This window comes from Octodon degus, unplaced genomic scaffold (assembly GCF_000260255.1).
Source record: "Octodon degus isolate 3935 unplaced genomic scaffold, OctDeg1.0 scaffold00015, whole genome shotgun sequence".
NCBI classification, from domain to species: Eukaryota; Metazoa; Chordata; class Mammalia; order Rodentia; family Octodontidae; genus Octodon; species Octodon degus.
The window spans coordinates 18,762,019-18,779,610 of NW_004524591.1; the positions used below are offsets into that span (position 1 = coordinate 18,762,019).

General features: G+C 41.7%; 1 protein-coding gene across 4 annotated transcripts in view; it reads left to right on the forward strand.

The window, feature by feature from the left end:
- The window catches only part of Creb5 (cAMP responsive element binding protein 5), a 421,895-nt gene that overhangs the window by 317,985 nt on the left and 86,318 nt on the right, over positions 1-17,592 (forward strand). For all 4 annotated transcript variants that reach the window (XM_023709868.1, XM_023709869.1, XM_023709870.1 and 1 more), the window contains one exon: positions 5,442-5,552. In XM_023709868.1, the coding sequence (XP_023565636.1) occupies positions 5,442-5,552 (111 nt within the window). The remainder of the gene's footprint in view (positions 1-5,441; positions 5,553-17,592) is intronic.

Below are 17,592 nucleotides of genomic sequence, written 5' to 3' on the forward strand. Positions count from 1 at the left end.
CTGCTAACATGTATTTATGCATATTGTTTTCTATAAATCATGCTGGCAGCATTTATTGAATGTTTATTGTGTGTTGGTCACTTTCCAAGCACTTTGTCAACACATGGAACAATTCTAAGGGGTGGACCTAGTCCTGCCCCCATCTTTTGAAGGAGGAAGGTAAAGCAACCAACTTGCTCAGCTAAGGAGCAGAGCAGTGAGACTTAAACCCAAGAGTTCTGGCTTTAAAGCACATTCTTTCATTACTAAGGTATATGCATATTCTACCCCTTCACATTTCCAATGGGGAAAGCACTGTTACTACAGTGATTTTACAGATGAGCAAATGAAAGCACAGAGGGGCTGAGCAATAGCTCATAGGTGTTGGAGTTGGGATTCAAGTCCACAATCTGACTGCCGAGTTCCCATTTGTACTCACGATGTTTTATTGCTCTCCTCTAAAATGATCAATAAGTGCAGAGGAGAGGTTTAAGCTGCTGCAGAGGAGAACTTGCCCTCCTTCCACAGGTCCTCCTCCCCATCCTTCCTCATTCTCTTTGGCATTGCACCTTGGGAATATGGCTGGCATTCTGATTCACAGGGCTACAGGAGTTCTTAAAATCCCCAGATATGGTGCAACAACTTAGTTAAAATCCTCCCATGAGAGACTAAAAAGGGCTTGCAGAGCATTTCAACATTTTAAAACATTGCCAACACTTTTATGCTGTCTTATTTCCCCAGCAGTTCTATGGGGATAAGGTAGCTGTAATTATTGAATATCCATACTGTAGATGAAAATCTGAAAGGTAGGAGGTAGAAGGGAGTTGTTTAACATCAAGTAGTTTATGAATAAGGAGTTGTGACTGGAACCACATCTCAGCACGGAGTGACTTAGATCCACCCTAGTTGAGCAATTCATTTGTTTTGTAATACAAGCTGTGGAGGGGAGAAGGACTCAGGGGACTCAGTCTAGAGAAACAGACCTGACAGGGTGGTCCAAGTTGGAGCAACCTTGTAACCTCGAGTAGAGGATGGGCAGATCAAGTGGATTGATTTTACCCACAATACTCCTTCATGGGTGAAGGAAAACAACACCATCAGTGCAGTTCTACATGGTTCTGTTCAGCCGAACCAATTGCTCAAGGATTGCCAACACAAGCTGTCTTTATTTAGACTCTAAATCCTTCTTATCCAATACTGTATTAATTTCTTTTCAGAACTTCTGCACCCTATCCAGAAAAATGCCACTATGAGAAGTTAATTAATGTATGCTTGTATGTATATATGTATGCATGTGTGTTTAGTTAAGGCATGCATCATTCCCAGGGATGAAAGCAGAACACTTGGGCTGCAAGGCACTAGAGAAAATGTGTTTGGACCTGGGCTCTGCATTATTTCTTCCTAGAACTTGACCTCCTGTTGATACTTCAGGATAGAAGCAGAGATTCAGGGGCAGGGGCCAGAGCCAGTGTCGATGGCAAGTCAGGGATGCCAGCCCTGCAGAAGTTCCCAAGCCCCTGTCTGTGATGTGCATAGCTGCCATGACAGTAGGTGTCAGCCTGGAGCAGTAATTCTCAATTGGAGGCAGTTCTATTCCTCAGGGGCTATTATCTGGATGCACGTTGGTTGTCGCATCTGGACTGGAATGAGAGTACCGGCACTAGTGGGCAGAGGCCAGGAATGCTGGTAAATGGCCCTCTGTACTCAGGGCAGCCTGTAATAAGCAATTAGTTGACCCTAAATGGCAAAAGCACTGATTTTGAGAAGCTTTGGTTCAGATGCCTGAACCAGACATCTGAACACCCATGTATTCTTAAGAGATTTTTTTTCCTGTATTTTAGGGAAGGGTCTACAGGGTTTTCAGGGTCTCACTACTAGATTGGACTTGTAGTGATTTTCTGTTTACAGTTTCCCAAGTGCTGGGATTACAGGCACACTCCACCACATCCAGTCTCAATGCTGATGTTATCAACAATAATTAATATAAAATCTCTAAGTATATCCTAAGAGTTTCAGGCCCCTAAAATCCAGGTCTTTTCTTTACTTGTTTTTTTATGTGACTTTGACCTTCTGAGGATGGTCAAGAGCAGCCTCTTCCCCTAGAGTTCCTGCCGTGGGAAACCTAAGTCCTAAGGTTAAAAGGTGAGAGTGTGTCTTTAGGTGAAGGTGAGATTTTTTTAACTGATTTGTAATGTATGTGGTCAATGCACACATTTCACAAAGCCTTGGGCTAGAACGAAATGATATATTCATTCATTCATTCCAAGAACTTATTGTCACCCTCTCTGGTGCTAGAGCACTGTGCTAGATGCTGAGGTTGTAGGGAGAACAGGACAAAGGAAGAGAAAATACTTCCATGGGTTGTGATTTCCCATATTAGAAGTCAACTAATAATTTAGGCATGTGAACACCCATATATTCCTCTTTATGTAAGTGCAGCCACCGGTTGACAGTCTAACTCTTGTTTTCTCTGTATGAAAAGCAGGGGGATTCTTTATCAGTTTTTCTTTTGTTGTTTGTGGTGCTGTGGATCAACTGCAGGGCCTCGGCATGCTGTACGAGCTCCTTGCCGCTGAGCTGCACCCACAGCCCCTGCTCGGAAATTTTGCCTGTAATGCTGAGTGTTGTCCAGCGTCCATCAGCCGCACTCCAGCTCCCAGTCTCTTCACTCCATTCAACTGATTAAAGCCCAGCTTGGGGGCAGACAAAGGCTTGTTAACACAAAGCACCAAATCTTTTCTGCAGAGAGGCCCTTCCTGACACTCTGTGTTTGCATAACAATAATTAACAAGATGGAATATGCAATTTTTGTCTGTTCTCTTGGTGCTGGAAATCTAATTCAGGACCATGGGTATATAAGACAAGAAAGACTCTATCATGGAACTATACCTCAGCCCCCACTTTTTTTCAAATATATGTAGTTCATGGTCTGCAGTGTCTACAGGGTCTCACTACACAGATCGGACTTGTAGTGATTGTCCTGTTTTCAGCCTCTCCAGTGCTGGGATTACAAACATGCTCCACAATGTCCAATCTCATTGGTCTTCTCAGTGCACCCCGGGGGCGGGGCTGGTACTGCATGCCAAGGATCAAACCCTGGTCCCTGAATCTACCTAAGCAGGAGCTTTAGTCCACTGAGCTATCTGGCCGGCCCACAACCCCCATTTTTGCAGCAGAGAAATCAGCCTGTTTGAAACTAGTAATTTGTGAGTCATGGAGTAGAAACAATTATAATGCACACTTAAAAAAAAGAAAAAAAAAATGGAAAGGACTGCTGACTCCCTATCTAGAAACCAATAAACAGGCTACTTTCATCTCCTTGTATAGCTAGTAACTTGGAAGACTACGGCCAATTACTCATACTTTTGAAAGAGGCTTCTTTGGAAAAGTGATGGCAGAAGTTCATTTGTGCCTGGATTTCTCTCTCTGAAAAGGTCGTCTACTGTACTAAGTAGTCAAATGCTACTCTGACTCCCCCACCCTCTCCTATCCCCCTACCTCTGGGAGTGGGAGTTATCACTGAGATGCATTTCTTAGAGCAATGGAACTGTTGAAATTTTCATGACGTAACAATTAGGATACGTGAATGGACTTAATGGCTTTGAACTTAATGTACTTAATGACATTAAAAGTGTATGGTAAGTGTATTTTACCTTAATTAAAACAATGATTTTAAAAATTAAACGTGTCTGGGCTGTTTGGAGATTTGGAAAGTACATGGGCCTGAATGTGTTATGTTTTGCTGCATTGGTAAGACGTCAAAAAGTTTTGCTGCAAGTGCTCTGGAATATTTAAAAAAAAACTACCTTGATTAGCTCCTTCTCACACAATTTAGCATATCCAGATAATTGATCTGCTAATTCAGACTAAGGCCAATGCTGAGTATCTCCAGTCAATTAAACAAAAACTTTTAGCCCACACTTATGCTAATTAGCAGATGAAGGTCCTAATTGAACTGCTCCTGCCAGAGCAGACACAAGCGAATCACACTTTCAGATTTTCAACAATGGAATGGATTTTCAGAGTCATTTAGATACGTGACCGCTTTCACACTTCCCTCTGGTCCATCATCCATGTCCATCTTGTCCACTTTCCATTTTCTATGACTTGAAACTGACAGGAAACTTCCTATAATTTCCAAGAGGACCTAAGCTGACTTAGAATAAATGCTTGATTTCCCCAAACTTCCAACCATCCTTTTCATTTTCATTTATGGGCAAATGCAAACATATTTGTATTCAATAGACTATTTTTCCATAAAGAAAATATAATTATTTTTCTGGATGATGATAGATTAGATACAGTTGATTTAGCTTATTTTATGAAAAATATTACTTGTCTTCTAACAGAAAAGATTGTTAACCAGATGCATCCTTCCTGGATTGAACTGGAAAATTTGCCATATAAGTTGAGCATCTTTAAGTCCAAAATCTGAAACCTTTCGCCCACATGATGGAACAAGTGCAAATTGCCTATCTGACCTGATGTGATGGGCAACACTCAAAATACAGGAATGCTAAAAATATTGTATAAAATTACCTTCAGGCTATGCGTAGGAGGTGTTTATGAAGCATAAAACCATAAAGCATAGTTTCACGTTTAGACTTTGGTCCTGTCTTGAGGCTGTCTCATTACGTATATGCAACTATTCCAGAATCTGAAAACAAAATACTTACCATTCCAAGCTTGTCAAATGAAGGGTCCCCAACCCATACTTACTTCTTAATAAGAACATCCTGAAAACAAAACAATAAAAACACGGTACTTCAGGTATTGGAGTGATGTTAGTTCTAGATGGAGACAGGTCAGAGGAGGATAATGTGTCAGCACTGACCATGTGTCATCTAAAACCCATGGTGGCTCTCTTCTGTAGAACCTTGAGTTTGTCAGGAAGAAGGGAGAGATGGCCTCAGGAAAACAGCTCAAATACCTGGGCTGGGTCATTGTGACTATGTTGATGAGCTCCAGCAAAAGGAAGACCCACCATACTGGAGAATATTATTTTTAAAATAAGTTTATGGTTTTCTTATTGCCAAAAGATTCCTGTTTGTTGCATGCAATCTAGGGAGGAAAAAGTGTCAAAAATATCCCGAGACGACCATTTTATACTATATATATATTTTTTTTCCATGAGTATATTGTTTCTTACATCCATAAAAACAAGCATGATTAGTGATAGCTGGAATGTGTGAATAAGTGGAAATAAGTAGTGAATTTGTTTGGAAATGATTTACTAGGACAGTGTCTTGGGCATAAGAAGTCTTCTGTAGGAGAAAGAGCTTTGGGTGATTCTTTGATGTGCATAGGTTCAAGCTCAGGAGCACTTTGCTGAACATGCACCAGAAGTTCCAGTTTTCTCAGGAAATTCTAAAGAAATCCTAAAGGATTACCTGAAGAGGAAGCGCACCTTTGCCCTGACGGCCTTTCTCAGACTTCTAATTCTGTTGCATTCCTTCTCTTAGATGGAGAGACAAATGTCTGTGAACTCCAGCATCATGGGGATGCAGGGTCCCAATCTCAGTAACCCCTGCGCCTCTCCCCAAGTGCAACCAATGCATTCAGAAGCCAAAATGGTAAGCAACAGCTATCATTACCTATTTCCTGTTTCATGACTTCTTCTTTTGATTTCTACCCTGACTCAACATTGTCAGTTAAGCCAGCTAGAGGGGTTCTGTCTTTGTTTCGGTGAATAGATCTTCCTTTGGAAGGGCAGCTCAGAAACTGGCTCACTTTTGAGGATATTTGTTATAAGCACTTGATATCAGATGAGTATATTCTGAGCATTGGGTTGACATGTGATAATAGAGAAAAGGACATTGAGAAGTTTGGAGAGACATATAGGAGTTGGGGTAGGATATACGTGAGCATGTTTGCTCGCCATGTGAAATAAAGAAAATAATCTAGAGTTTCAACAGCTTCCTGAACATAGTGATCGCTTCAGTGCCAGCCTTCCTGCTGCCATGTTATTAAAACAGACCTTTGATTCTAGTGCTCAAATTATTATAGAAATATTTGGCATTTTTTAAATACGTGTGATATGTGACGTTGCTTTGAAAGGATGGGAGCTTTATTTTCTTTCAACCTGTACTGAAAAACACAATTTCAGGTGACAACTTTTAGTGATTTTTAACATATGATATTTGTGTGCGGTGAGATCAATCTTTCCAGCATCAGTGACAGATTTATGTATCTGTAGTCTCCTAAGCAGGACTAAAAGCAGTGTGTGTCTGTCATTGGAATATAAACATGCTTGGACTATTTAGCAGTTTCTTGATCCGAGTAATTAAAATAGGTTAAAATAGGTCATTCAATTTTTATACAGTTAAATTTGGATGTCACAGTTAGCAAAAAATTGAAGACTACAAAATGTACTATGCAAATTTTTTTGCATCTGGTATTTGGTGAAATGGTGTTTTCTAGAAGTTGAAGAGTCATCTCGCCTGCTTGCTGCCTGGCAGATTAGGGACTGCGCTGGTGTAAAAGGGCTCATGGCAGCTCTGAAGGTCAGTCACCAATTCCTACCCAGGGCTGGACTGACTGAGACCTGCGAACTTCCTTCTCGATGTCAGCAGGATGGTTGTTTGATGCCTGTCTTGGTCACTTTCTCTTGGAAACTTCATTCATTTGATGAGCAGCTTCTTGACCCGAGGAACTGACTGAACACAGTGTTGGCTACATTGGACAAATAAGATGTGTGGTCAGGAGAGTGTTCTTTGCTGTGCCACAGCTCCATGATGTGCCAAATGGCACCAGCGCCTGCAGCAGAGCTCGTTAAATCTTTTTGGAATCGGCAAATATTTTTTCAACTTAAGCCCAGTGGAGCCAAACCAAATACTTGCTGGCAGAATAAAGTTCAAACTGGCATCTGTTTTGGAGACCAAAGTAATGCCATTTACCTTTCTTTTTTTTTTTAAGGAAAAATAAAAAAAAATGAGCTGTGAAGGTACTTAAGGAAAAACAAAATTAAATTCTTTATGCATGGAGAATAAGCATTCTGCGTCTGGGCCTAAGACGTTCAACCCCAGTTGGATGATTCCTGAATCTTATTTGCCTCTGGGTCTATATTCCTTTTCAAAAGGGACCTTCCAGATAAACTTAAGAAGGGTTCTAAAATTTAATTCCAAACCAAATTTCTTTGCCAGTTGATTTTCATTGGATTTTATGCCACCACTTGACTCAGAAATGCCCTGACATTTTTCCTGCTGGCCAAGACGGTACATGCTTCCAAAAGTAGTACAGGTTTATAATTATTTATGTGTGTGAAATAAATCACACAGTATGGCAAATTAATAGTGAATAATGTGTACTCAAAACAAAAGGGAATTGATCTGTACTTGTAAAAATAGTGTCACCCACAAATGTTTGTTAAAGTCACAGAGCAAGCACGCTACTCTGCTGGTTCACGTTCTAAGTATTTCCAGGCCCACGGTGTCTGGGCTGATGAACTTGGTCATGGAGTTGGGGGGTTCAGAGCACAACTGAATCTTATTTGCTAGAGGTTGGAGATTTGTCTAGTTAATGAACTTGATCAGCTACTCCCCAGCTCCCACTCCTGCTCACCGTTATTGCCAATACATTAATCCAAAGGGAGAAAGGGCAGTACTAGCCACTTACATTTGGAAAAGTAGCATTCACTTAGAAGTTTGGAAAAGTGTTAAGTGAATTTTAATGTCACCCAGCTTCTCTTCCTCTGCTTGCTTTGTTTACTGGAAAAACCAGTGATTGCCATCTACTAGTTATACAGTATTTTTGAGCAGCTTTGGGGCTGCTCAGATGAAAAGCTTTTATAAAATCCCAAGCAGTGAAAAAAAAAAAACCTTCCATGATTTTAATGTCAGCCAGAGCCTCCCCAGGTTTCTCTGAACTATGGGCTTTGTTATTCTATGCCTAATTTTCTTCCTGTGTAAGACGGGAATGGATTCCAGATTTCAACTGAGACTCTTGTTTCACTGTTTTCAAGGACTTTTCCTAAGGTCACACACGGGCTATTGTGATGAATGCACTCGGCAGGGTGTGTTCTGAGAGTGCACAAGTAACCAGAGAGCTCCGAGGGAGGTGTTGCCCATTCCACACACCCCCAGACCTGCTCGCCTGGGAATCCTGTGTCTGTGTGTTCATTTCCAACTCCCCTTGGGCTCCCGACAAAAGCCATCATCCCGAGTATCTCGGGAAACTTGGAGATCTTAGAGGAAGACCAACCCTTAAGGCAGGATTGCTTTTCATGCGCAACTGTGCTAGATGCTCTCAGGTTAGGGAAAAATGGCATTGTTTTCTTTACATGAAACCAGTTATTTTTGTTTTGAACAGAGTAAACTGAGTGTTCTTAACAAGCTCCCAAATCCATTAATCTTGTCATCCTAAATCAAGAAGCATATATGCTAATCCTTTGATATAATGTGCATTAATATCAATGTACTATCCAAGATAGTTTTATTAGCATTGTGAATGATTATAATTTAGTTTTATGAATTTTTTGAAGCATTACACCAATAGAGAGAAGGTATTGCAGCTGTACAAATGTCCACACACATATGGGGATTAAACTTGGGGTTTCTTTCTAACCCAGCCAAACAATAGGTTCTTCTTTACAGAATCTTGGGACCTGTGTACCTGGTGTAAATTTTGAATAGTCAATGGGGAAAATAAGGGGATGAGGGGAATGAGCCTAGAAAAATGTGAAAAAGGAGGAAGAAAGACACAGAAGGTAGGGAAGTACAAACTTCACTGGGACAAGTTCTAGTCTCTGTGACGTGAGTGATTCTCCCATGATGTTCATGGCATTCTCAGAGTTACACAGACTTGTGGTCATTTCATTTTGTGGGAATTATACCAATTTTGCCTAGTTTTGAAAGAAGGTTTTGTTTTAAAGAAATTGATAATAAGCCAGTATGGTGGTGCACACCTGTAATCCCAGCTACTCAGGAAGATGAGGCAGAAGGGTCCAAAATTCAATCCCAGCCTGAACAATTTAAAGAGATCTCATCTTGAAAGAAGAGACAAAAATTAACTGGAGCTACCACTCAGTAGCAGAATGCTTTCCTAGCATGTGTGAGGTCCTGGTTTCAATCCCCATAACTGAAAAAAAAAATCTGGAAATAAATTTGGAAGCTCAATAATTAGTTGGAGGTTGAGAGGATTTGTCTATGTATCTGTCTTGTGTCTCACTAATGGTGAGATGACTACTACCCTACAGAAACAGATTAAAATAAAGGATGGCAGTAAACAACTATTTTCAAGGGTAAGGAGACCCCAGACTCCTGTCCACAGACTGTACCTTGAAGGTGTGTTTAGTTGTGCTTGATTTTGTCTTCAGCACTGGGACAAAGTTCCCACTTTACATGTGAGACGACAAAGGCTCTGAGAAATTTAAAAACTGACTCAGTGTCACGTTGCAACGGCTTAAGTCTCCCACTTCAGTGACAAAGGTTTTTGATCCTTTAAAACATACCATTGATCCTTTAGACAAAAATGTCACACAACTGCCAATGTCCATAGCTGTAGCTGCCAGATTAAATCAAATTCTTGGGGGCTGAACTCACGACCCACTCACTGAATTATATTTCTGTCCTTTTTTATTTTTTATTTTGCAACAAGGTTGTTCTCAGCCTGTGCTCAAACTTGCCGTTCTCCTGCCTTAGGCTTACAGCATCAAAATCAAATTATTTTTGTTATATTTACATCAAAATAGGGGTCAAGGATGACAAGTATAGTGTAGACCTCCAAAAACCTGGAGAAGGGGAGTTGGTAATAGTATTGAGTTCATCCTATGCTTTTATCAGAGCTTTGGTCTCATTACCTGACACAGCTCACTGTCTTGTTATCCAAACACACTTTTGTCTCTTCTTACTTTATATGTGCCTTTTTCTTACTCGACTGAGTGGAAGCTCCTTGAGGACAATTCTTGCATCATGCAGGTACCTGGAACTGTACAACACCCCAGAAGTGAGAACTGAATTTAATTGAGTTGAAATAATGAAAGGAACCAACTTTTACATCTGAAACAACAAAGGCTCTGAGGGAGGTGTTGCCCACTCCACAGCCCAGCAGACCTGCTCTCCCAGAAATCCTATGACATCATCAACTGAACACTTGTATTTGCTTTTTAAAAATTGTTTTAAATTTATTTTTTTCCATAATTTTATTGAGAGACAAATAGCAATGAGACAGCTTCAAATCAAATTGGTATGACAGTTTCAATAATTAACACATTGCATACTCTCTTGGGAAGCAGTGGGTAAGGGGGTGGGTGGGGCTGATAAAGAGTGGATAAAAATAGGTAAATTCCAAGCCAAGCAACCAGCTTTGAAAGAGTAGCTGGATACATTTAGTTTCTTTGAAAAATATCTGCAAATAACACCTATTGTACTTTTTCCTTTAGAGAAAAACAATATGTGTGTTACTTCAAAAAAACAGATGTTGGAATGTCACTGTCCTCCTAGGAATTAAGAGCAATCAGTACCTAATGTGGTTTCTTCCTTCGTGATGGGTTGTCCATGCTATATTTCAGTCTTTGGGGGCCTGCCCTTTAGCTCAGTTCTTTAAGTGGTTGCTTCAACAAAGCAGTCAGGCTCAGGTTGCTGTGGTTCGATCCCCACAACTCAAGCCAGCCAAACCTGCCCTGAAGGCATTCGGAGCAAAAAAAAAAAAATGCTTCTGTCTATATTTCAGTCTTTGATTAACAATACCTCCTCTCTACTTAGGTTTGCAGTTAATTGAATAAATACATAAATATACGTATTTAATGAATGAATGAATAAAACTAAAAAAACAAGACAGCCATTTTTTTTTTTTTTTTTTTTTGAGATGGAAGGTACAGGAATAGAGAAGGACTTGTGCAGGCTCCAAGCTTGAGCCCACAGTTTCAACCTAGGGTTGTGCCTTTTTAGTCATCTGTACTGATAAATTACTGACAGAGCTTCTGTTGGCTCCTGATTTCCTCCTTGCAGCCTGGCAGACAAGAACTAGGGTAGTATGGTGAGTAGTTCGTGGTTAAATATCCACTTTGTTTTCAATGTCAACTTGGGTGTGTTTGTGTTTGGCTTTCCCCTCCCTAATTATCAAGCTGGATGACTGTTTGCCTAAGGTGCCCCTGACCACCCACTGTCCAACAGCTAAATCACAGAGACGCCTGACTCCATATGGAGCTAGCTGGAAGATGCATTCACAGGAGAAGACAGTCTCCAGGTAGCATCTCCCAGGCGCTCTTGAGAAATGCAGCCCTTTGATTTGTCTCTTTGCTTTAATGATGCCCATCTTCATTCCCTAAAAATGAAGAATAAAAAACAGTGAATGAATAGACTGTATTTTACAGAAGCTTTGTGGCCAGGAGGCAAGTGCTGTTGACTTTAGGAAGCTCTCATTAACTTCTGAATCATGTTAGCAGCCGTGTGTCTCTGTAACTAGTAATCAAAACACCATGATGTAGAGAACTAAGGTGGCCACCTTTGTCAGAATCCTTCTTCCTCATAGTTTTGAAAACTGTTGTCCAATGGGCAGGTGAATAGGAATTGTATAAGATTCCTGACAACAATAACAGCCTATGCTTTCACTAATATATATGATGTCTTCCAGTGCATAGGCAATTTGTCCTCCTAAAGCACCATGGTAGAAAATTGTAGTTGTCAGCCAGGCATGGTGGCACACATCTGCAATCCCAGCACTCAGGAGGCTGAAGGAGGAAGATCACTTTGAGTTTGAGGCCAGCCTGGCTACATAGTGAGTTGAAGGTCAGCCTAAATTCCATAGTGAGATCCTGTTCAAAAAAGACAAAGAAGAGCGAGAGCGAGAGCGAGAGCGAGAGCGAGCGAGCGAGCGCGCGCGCGCGCGAGAGAGAGAGAGAGAAAGAGAGAGAGAGAGAGAGAGAAAGGAAAGAAGAGAGGGAGGAAGCAAGGAAGACTAGAAAGTTGCAGCTGTCAGCATCAACTAAGCACTTCTATTTGTGGCATGAACCATGCTAAACATCTTGCAATATATTTTCATTTAGTTCTGGCAACATACATGACAAGGGAGAGACAATTCTTCCTCTCATTTTCCAAGAAGTTTTCTGGGAAGTTGAGTGACTCGTGGAAGTGTGCCCTGCTGGTAAACATGGCACTGGCACATGAACCTAGGCATTGAATGCTTGGTCCTGGCCCTCAGCTGTGTTCTGCCAGCAGGAAGGATGATCATCCTGTGAATTTATATTAATAGAGCACTTTGCAAATTGGGATATATTCCCATGTATGTTGTTCACTGGGGTCTCATGGAGATCCTTAAAAGATCATAAAGAAAATATTACTATTCTTGTTTTACAGACATAGGGAGGCTAAGTGACTTTCCTAGCATCACACAGTAGCACCCCAGGACTGACCTTCAGTCTTCTTTGATTTTGTCCTGCTTCTACTATATCATGATGTCCCTTACATTCCTATGGTGACTTATTCTGAATAAAACCAGGCTTCTATAAAAACAAAGGTAGGCTGTGTGAAGCAAAATGTTTTAGGCTCAGGCATCACTTAGTTTATGCCTATTAAACTCTAGGCCTCCTTATGTGAATACTCTGTGTTTCTGTAGCTCAAGACAAGTGCTGAATTTGAGTGTAGTGGTTATTATTAAGGAAATAAAACCAACAACAATCCAAGAGAAGCCCCAGTCCCTTCTGGTTGGATGAAAGTATAAGCTTTTATATGCTGTTTCTTTTTTGTAGAAAATTTCATGTAGGAATCTACCATGTCACTTTTCAGATAAGAGCTAAATGGTTAGCCCATGAGATAGCTGGTAAGAGAAGTCCGGCCAGCCATTTATATTTCCTCAGAACAGAACCGGCTCCTACTGAGCTTACATTGCTTGTGCCGGTCAACACTCTGAACATGTGAGATGATGCATTTGATTATATTTTCTCTTAAACAAAAATTTAGAGATTATCATCTCCCATATGCCGAATTCCAAAGCAGAAAAAGCATTCAGGTTTTTTTTTTTTTTTTTTTTTTTTTGCAAAATCCTTTTCTTTGATAAGCAAAGTCCTTTAGCTGAAGTTAGCAACTTGTCTAAGACTCTAAGCTAATTAACAGAAAAGAGGAATAAGAATCTAGCTTCCTGATTTTCAGATTTCTTGACCTTTGCTCTCAACATGCAAATCAGGAATTGATAGGGACAGTCATCTGCCAGCCCCTGTGAGCCCATATTCCAAGGCTACTCTTCCCAGAATCATTTTTCTGCAGAAATTAATTATTGACCCCACAAGGAACATAACCATCATGTACTCCATTAATTAATTAATAAACTAATTAAAATGAAAAGAAAAGCACATGGGGGAGAAGAGAGTCCGATAGCTTTCCCCTGTGTCAACTGAGAGTGGAAAGAAACCATCAGATGGAGTGAAGAAATGAACTGAGTTCTCTGATTCTTCCAGAGATTCACTGGTCCTAACATAAGACCCCCCAAAGCTCTTATTATCTGCCAGCCAGCATATAAATATATGCAGACTGTCCCATCTCTTGACATCTTTTTTTTTTTTGTATTTTAGGGAAGGGTCTACAGGGTGTTCAAGGTCTCATTACTAGATCGAACACATAGTGATCCACCTGTCTACCGCCTCCCAAGAGCTGGGATTACAGGCACTCACCACCACACTCAGTCTCATCTCTTGACATCTAATACAACTCACCCTTGTCTTGCCTGACACGGGCCAACATTCCCAGGTTTCCTCAGTATGTGCTGGCGGTTCGCAGGCACCATACCTTCCCTCCTGGGGGTCTGCACTGTGCTAGGTGTGTAGTGGTGGGTGAGCCCACTGCTTGCACAGCACAAAGGGATATTGAAACCAACCCCACTGCCATCATGTTTTATCCCTGGGTTCTCCCTTCTCTACCCCCACAACTGGCTCTTCGTGCATATACTGGGATGTTCTCGGAGAGCTCATTGTCTTCCCGGTTTTTTTCTCTTTCTTTTCCCCAGTATCCACCCTGTTTTGGTCACCATGGCAATAGGTGAAATATAATCCCAATATTTGTTCATTACCTCTGTCATGCAGCCCATCACGCACATTGCCGGGTCTTGTTTTTGTGTTTGCTTAATGTTCCCAAGCCTAAAATCAGACACATCTGGGTAGGACACTGCACATGGTCTGGTTCAGAACATCCCCTCTTGACAAGTTTTCAAGCGTGTCTTCCTTGTGTCTTTGTGTACATGTGCACTCATGTGTGTCCCTGTCTGCTTTGGAACATTGTGCAAATCAGTTCAGCTTGTGTTGGAAAAGCCAAGGGGAGGAAAACGCATTTAAGAAATCTTGTTACAGGGAAGCTCTGCTTTGTAGAAATGTATTTTAGTCTTTTTCTTGGAATGTATGTAGCTTACACTTTCCAAGATTTTTGCCAGCTCAGCTAGTAGTAAAAGTTTGCTTTGTACTTTGCACTGATGGCCTTGCTCTGATTTGTTTTTTTACGTGGTAAGGAGAGTGCATCCGTCAGAAAATTCAAGCTTTGAGGAGGGTTGATACTATGGCACTGGAGTAGGCAGTGGGCAAAGTTTTCTTAAACATTTGGGATTTTATTTTCTTAAGAACAAAAGAGAATCCAATCTTTGAGTCTAAAAATAACAAAGAATACATTTTCTCAGTGGATATCCTTTTAAAATTCTCTTTATCCTGTTAGTTTAAAAAGCTGTCTAGAGAGTGTTACGTTATTGTTATATTTGCATTAGCATGAATTAGAGGCATCGATAGGTTCTTAGAAGAAGTGTGTTTCAAGACGAGGTGACTCCCATCCAGAGATGAAGCGTGCAACAAGGTCTGCAAGTCAGTAAGCGGACTTCAGCAGAGGGCTGGGCTGTGCGGTGTGGGAGCGCACTTGGGTCAAGTAGTTTCTCCGGAGCACCTTTCTGTCTGTTGGTGCCCTTCAGAGGCACTCAGGCCTTCTTGGCAGGAGAGCCTCCAAGCTGGTGCCTTCTCCATTCCAGCCCCTTCCCTTGCACTCACCTCTGCACACCAAGATCCCACTCTAAAAGCCCATCCTCAGAGCCTGGCATTTCCTGCAGCTGCCTTGCTGTCTGGCTGCTTTGCCTTTCCTCTGCTTTCTTCTCCGCATGCCATCCTCCTTCTCCTGTGCAAACTCGACTCCTTTTGTCAAGACTCAGCTCAAATGGATGTTCCCTGTGAGGTCTTTCCACCTGCTGGAGGCAGACAGGAGACAGGCTGCCTGCAGGGTGGACTCCACCGGAACCTTGTTTGTCTCCTCCTCCTGGAGTTTCAAGACGTCGCTGTTCGCTGTCTTCGTGCCTGCTTCTCAGCCATCGTGTGAGCTCCACCTGAGCAGAGGCCAGCCTATTTCTGCTCCAGCTCAGCATCCCCTTTTCATTCACCAGATTCCCAGTAGATGCGCATTGACAGAAGGAAGGAAGTCTGATAAACTGTTGCTGAAAGATTCAATACTGTGATTTACAGTAATAGGCCATCTCAAACTGTGTTGCTTTTTGGTGTGTGTGTGTGTGTGTGTGTGTGTGTGTGTGTGTGTGTGTGTGTGTGTGGTGTGTTCTGAGTTTCAAGGAGGAAATAGGATTTTAACTCAAGTGATCAATTCACAAAAGGTGGAGGTCCAGGGGCCATGATAAGTGGATGGGAGAGCTGCTTGAACAGCTGCGGATCCCTGCCACAGTGGCTCACATCCCTGCACTGGAACCTGGAGGCCTGCTTTCTTTGACTTCTCAGTTCTGAAATCTCCCTAAAAATTTTCTCCCTCCCCTCTATTTTCCTTCCTCCCTCCTCTTCTCCTCCCCTCCCTCTCTTTATCTTTCCCCTCCATCTTCCCCTTTCCCGCTCTCCCTTCTTGCTTCTTTGAGGTCCTCTGGCATCTACCATGTTGCCCTGCTTTGTCTCTAACTCCTGAACTCAGTGATCTTTCCTCCTCAGCCTCCTGAACCCACACAGCAATTTTTTTCCCTCCAGATTCATACTGGAATCCAAAAAAATAATGATAGGGCAGGCTGTCCTCCTGTTGTTATACTTGCAATTTTTTACTTACTAGTCTTACTAGTAATTCTACTTCTGTTTTCTAAGACTACATACATACCTTGAAATATGCCTACTAGCTTCCAAGATTTTTGTGGATTTTTTGTTGAAATCACTCTTTTGCTTGGAAGCAGTGTTTTATAATTATTTTTCCTATTCTCCCTCTCAGTTTTACACTCATTTAGCTGATTTATTGCAAAATTATTGGTTGTCTTGGGAATATTAATGAAGCTGTTTCACTTTCCTCTGTTAATCTAACCAAACCTTTGTTTAAACATCTACCTGAGTATCTCCAGTAAATAGAAAATTGTGTCTGTGTCATTCAGCATTGCCTGAGGAAGGATGATTTGGTTCCAGCTCTTATTCTATTTCTGACCAATGAGCTCTTACCATTTGCCTTTCACTGGTTACCATGTGAATTTATGTTAAGATTTACCATCATTCATAGCTGGTTAAATGTTGCTGAATCCATTCTCAAGCCGGAAAGAAGCAAACACTGTAAGCAGCTCGCGTCCCATGGTGTGATGGGAATAATTACTTTGAAGTTGAGTGAGTCTTCTGGTAACCAGGCTGTAACCTCCTACCAGTGTGGCTCCTCAGGAGGAGGAGTGTGAATACCTGTCACAGAGTTGGCACAAAATATCTATTTGTCAAATGAGTGAATGGGCACGATCAATGGTGTAACATATCAGATAAGCATCATGTGCTGCTCATAGGCCGCCTTCCCATGTGCTTCCCATGTGGGAGGGACTATGCAGAAGGCACTGAGACTGTGCATTTACATTTATCATTTAATCCCCTGAGGTAGCTGTCTTCAGTTTTCCAAATGAAGTAGATGAAATGATGGGCAGAGAACAATATCTGAGATGAGTCAGCCCGCCAGTGGGACACCAAGGGTTTGGTTTCAGAGCCCACATTCCTTCCTGGTGCTTGTAGGGAAGAGGTGGCCCTTCATGCTGGGTTTCTGCTTTGATAGCCTAAACACAGAGCTGGAACCAAGGAAGCAGCGCCAGTGACCCAGACAATTTTATCACCAGGGTCCACTGGAGTTTACCAGTAGTTCCTTAACATTCCTGAGACATTCTCCTGGCACTGTTATGGTTCCCAAACCTATTTGTGTCACACATCATTTTCCTGTGCAACAGGCAGAGAACAAAACAATAGTGCTGTCCTGCCCCTGTTCCCATATGGAGCTGGAGAACACATGCAATTAAATCTCTTCCCCAGCAGAGGTTCAAATGACTATAGGTAATGGAATTCAAAGATCATTTTGTGGTGCTTGAAACTTTGAATGGTAAATTGAAAAATACTGCCTCTAACAATAATGTTAATAAAGCTGTTAGCTCATAACTTAAGTTCTACAAAATATTTTTATACCTTTCAATAGGCTATCAGGCTAGTTCCTTATGGAAATCACTGCTCCAAACTGAATTTAAGAATAAAGTGGGCCAGCCAGATAGCTCAGTGGATTAAAGCACCTGCACGCAGAGGCCTGGGGTTCGATCCCCGGTCTGCCATGCCAGCTCTGCCCCCAGGGCGTGCAGAGATGGCGACTGAGACTGAGCGTGGTGGCACATGCCTGTAATCCCAGTGCTTGGGAGGCAGAAAACAGGAAAATCACTACATGTCTG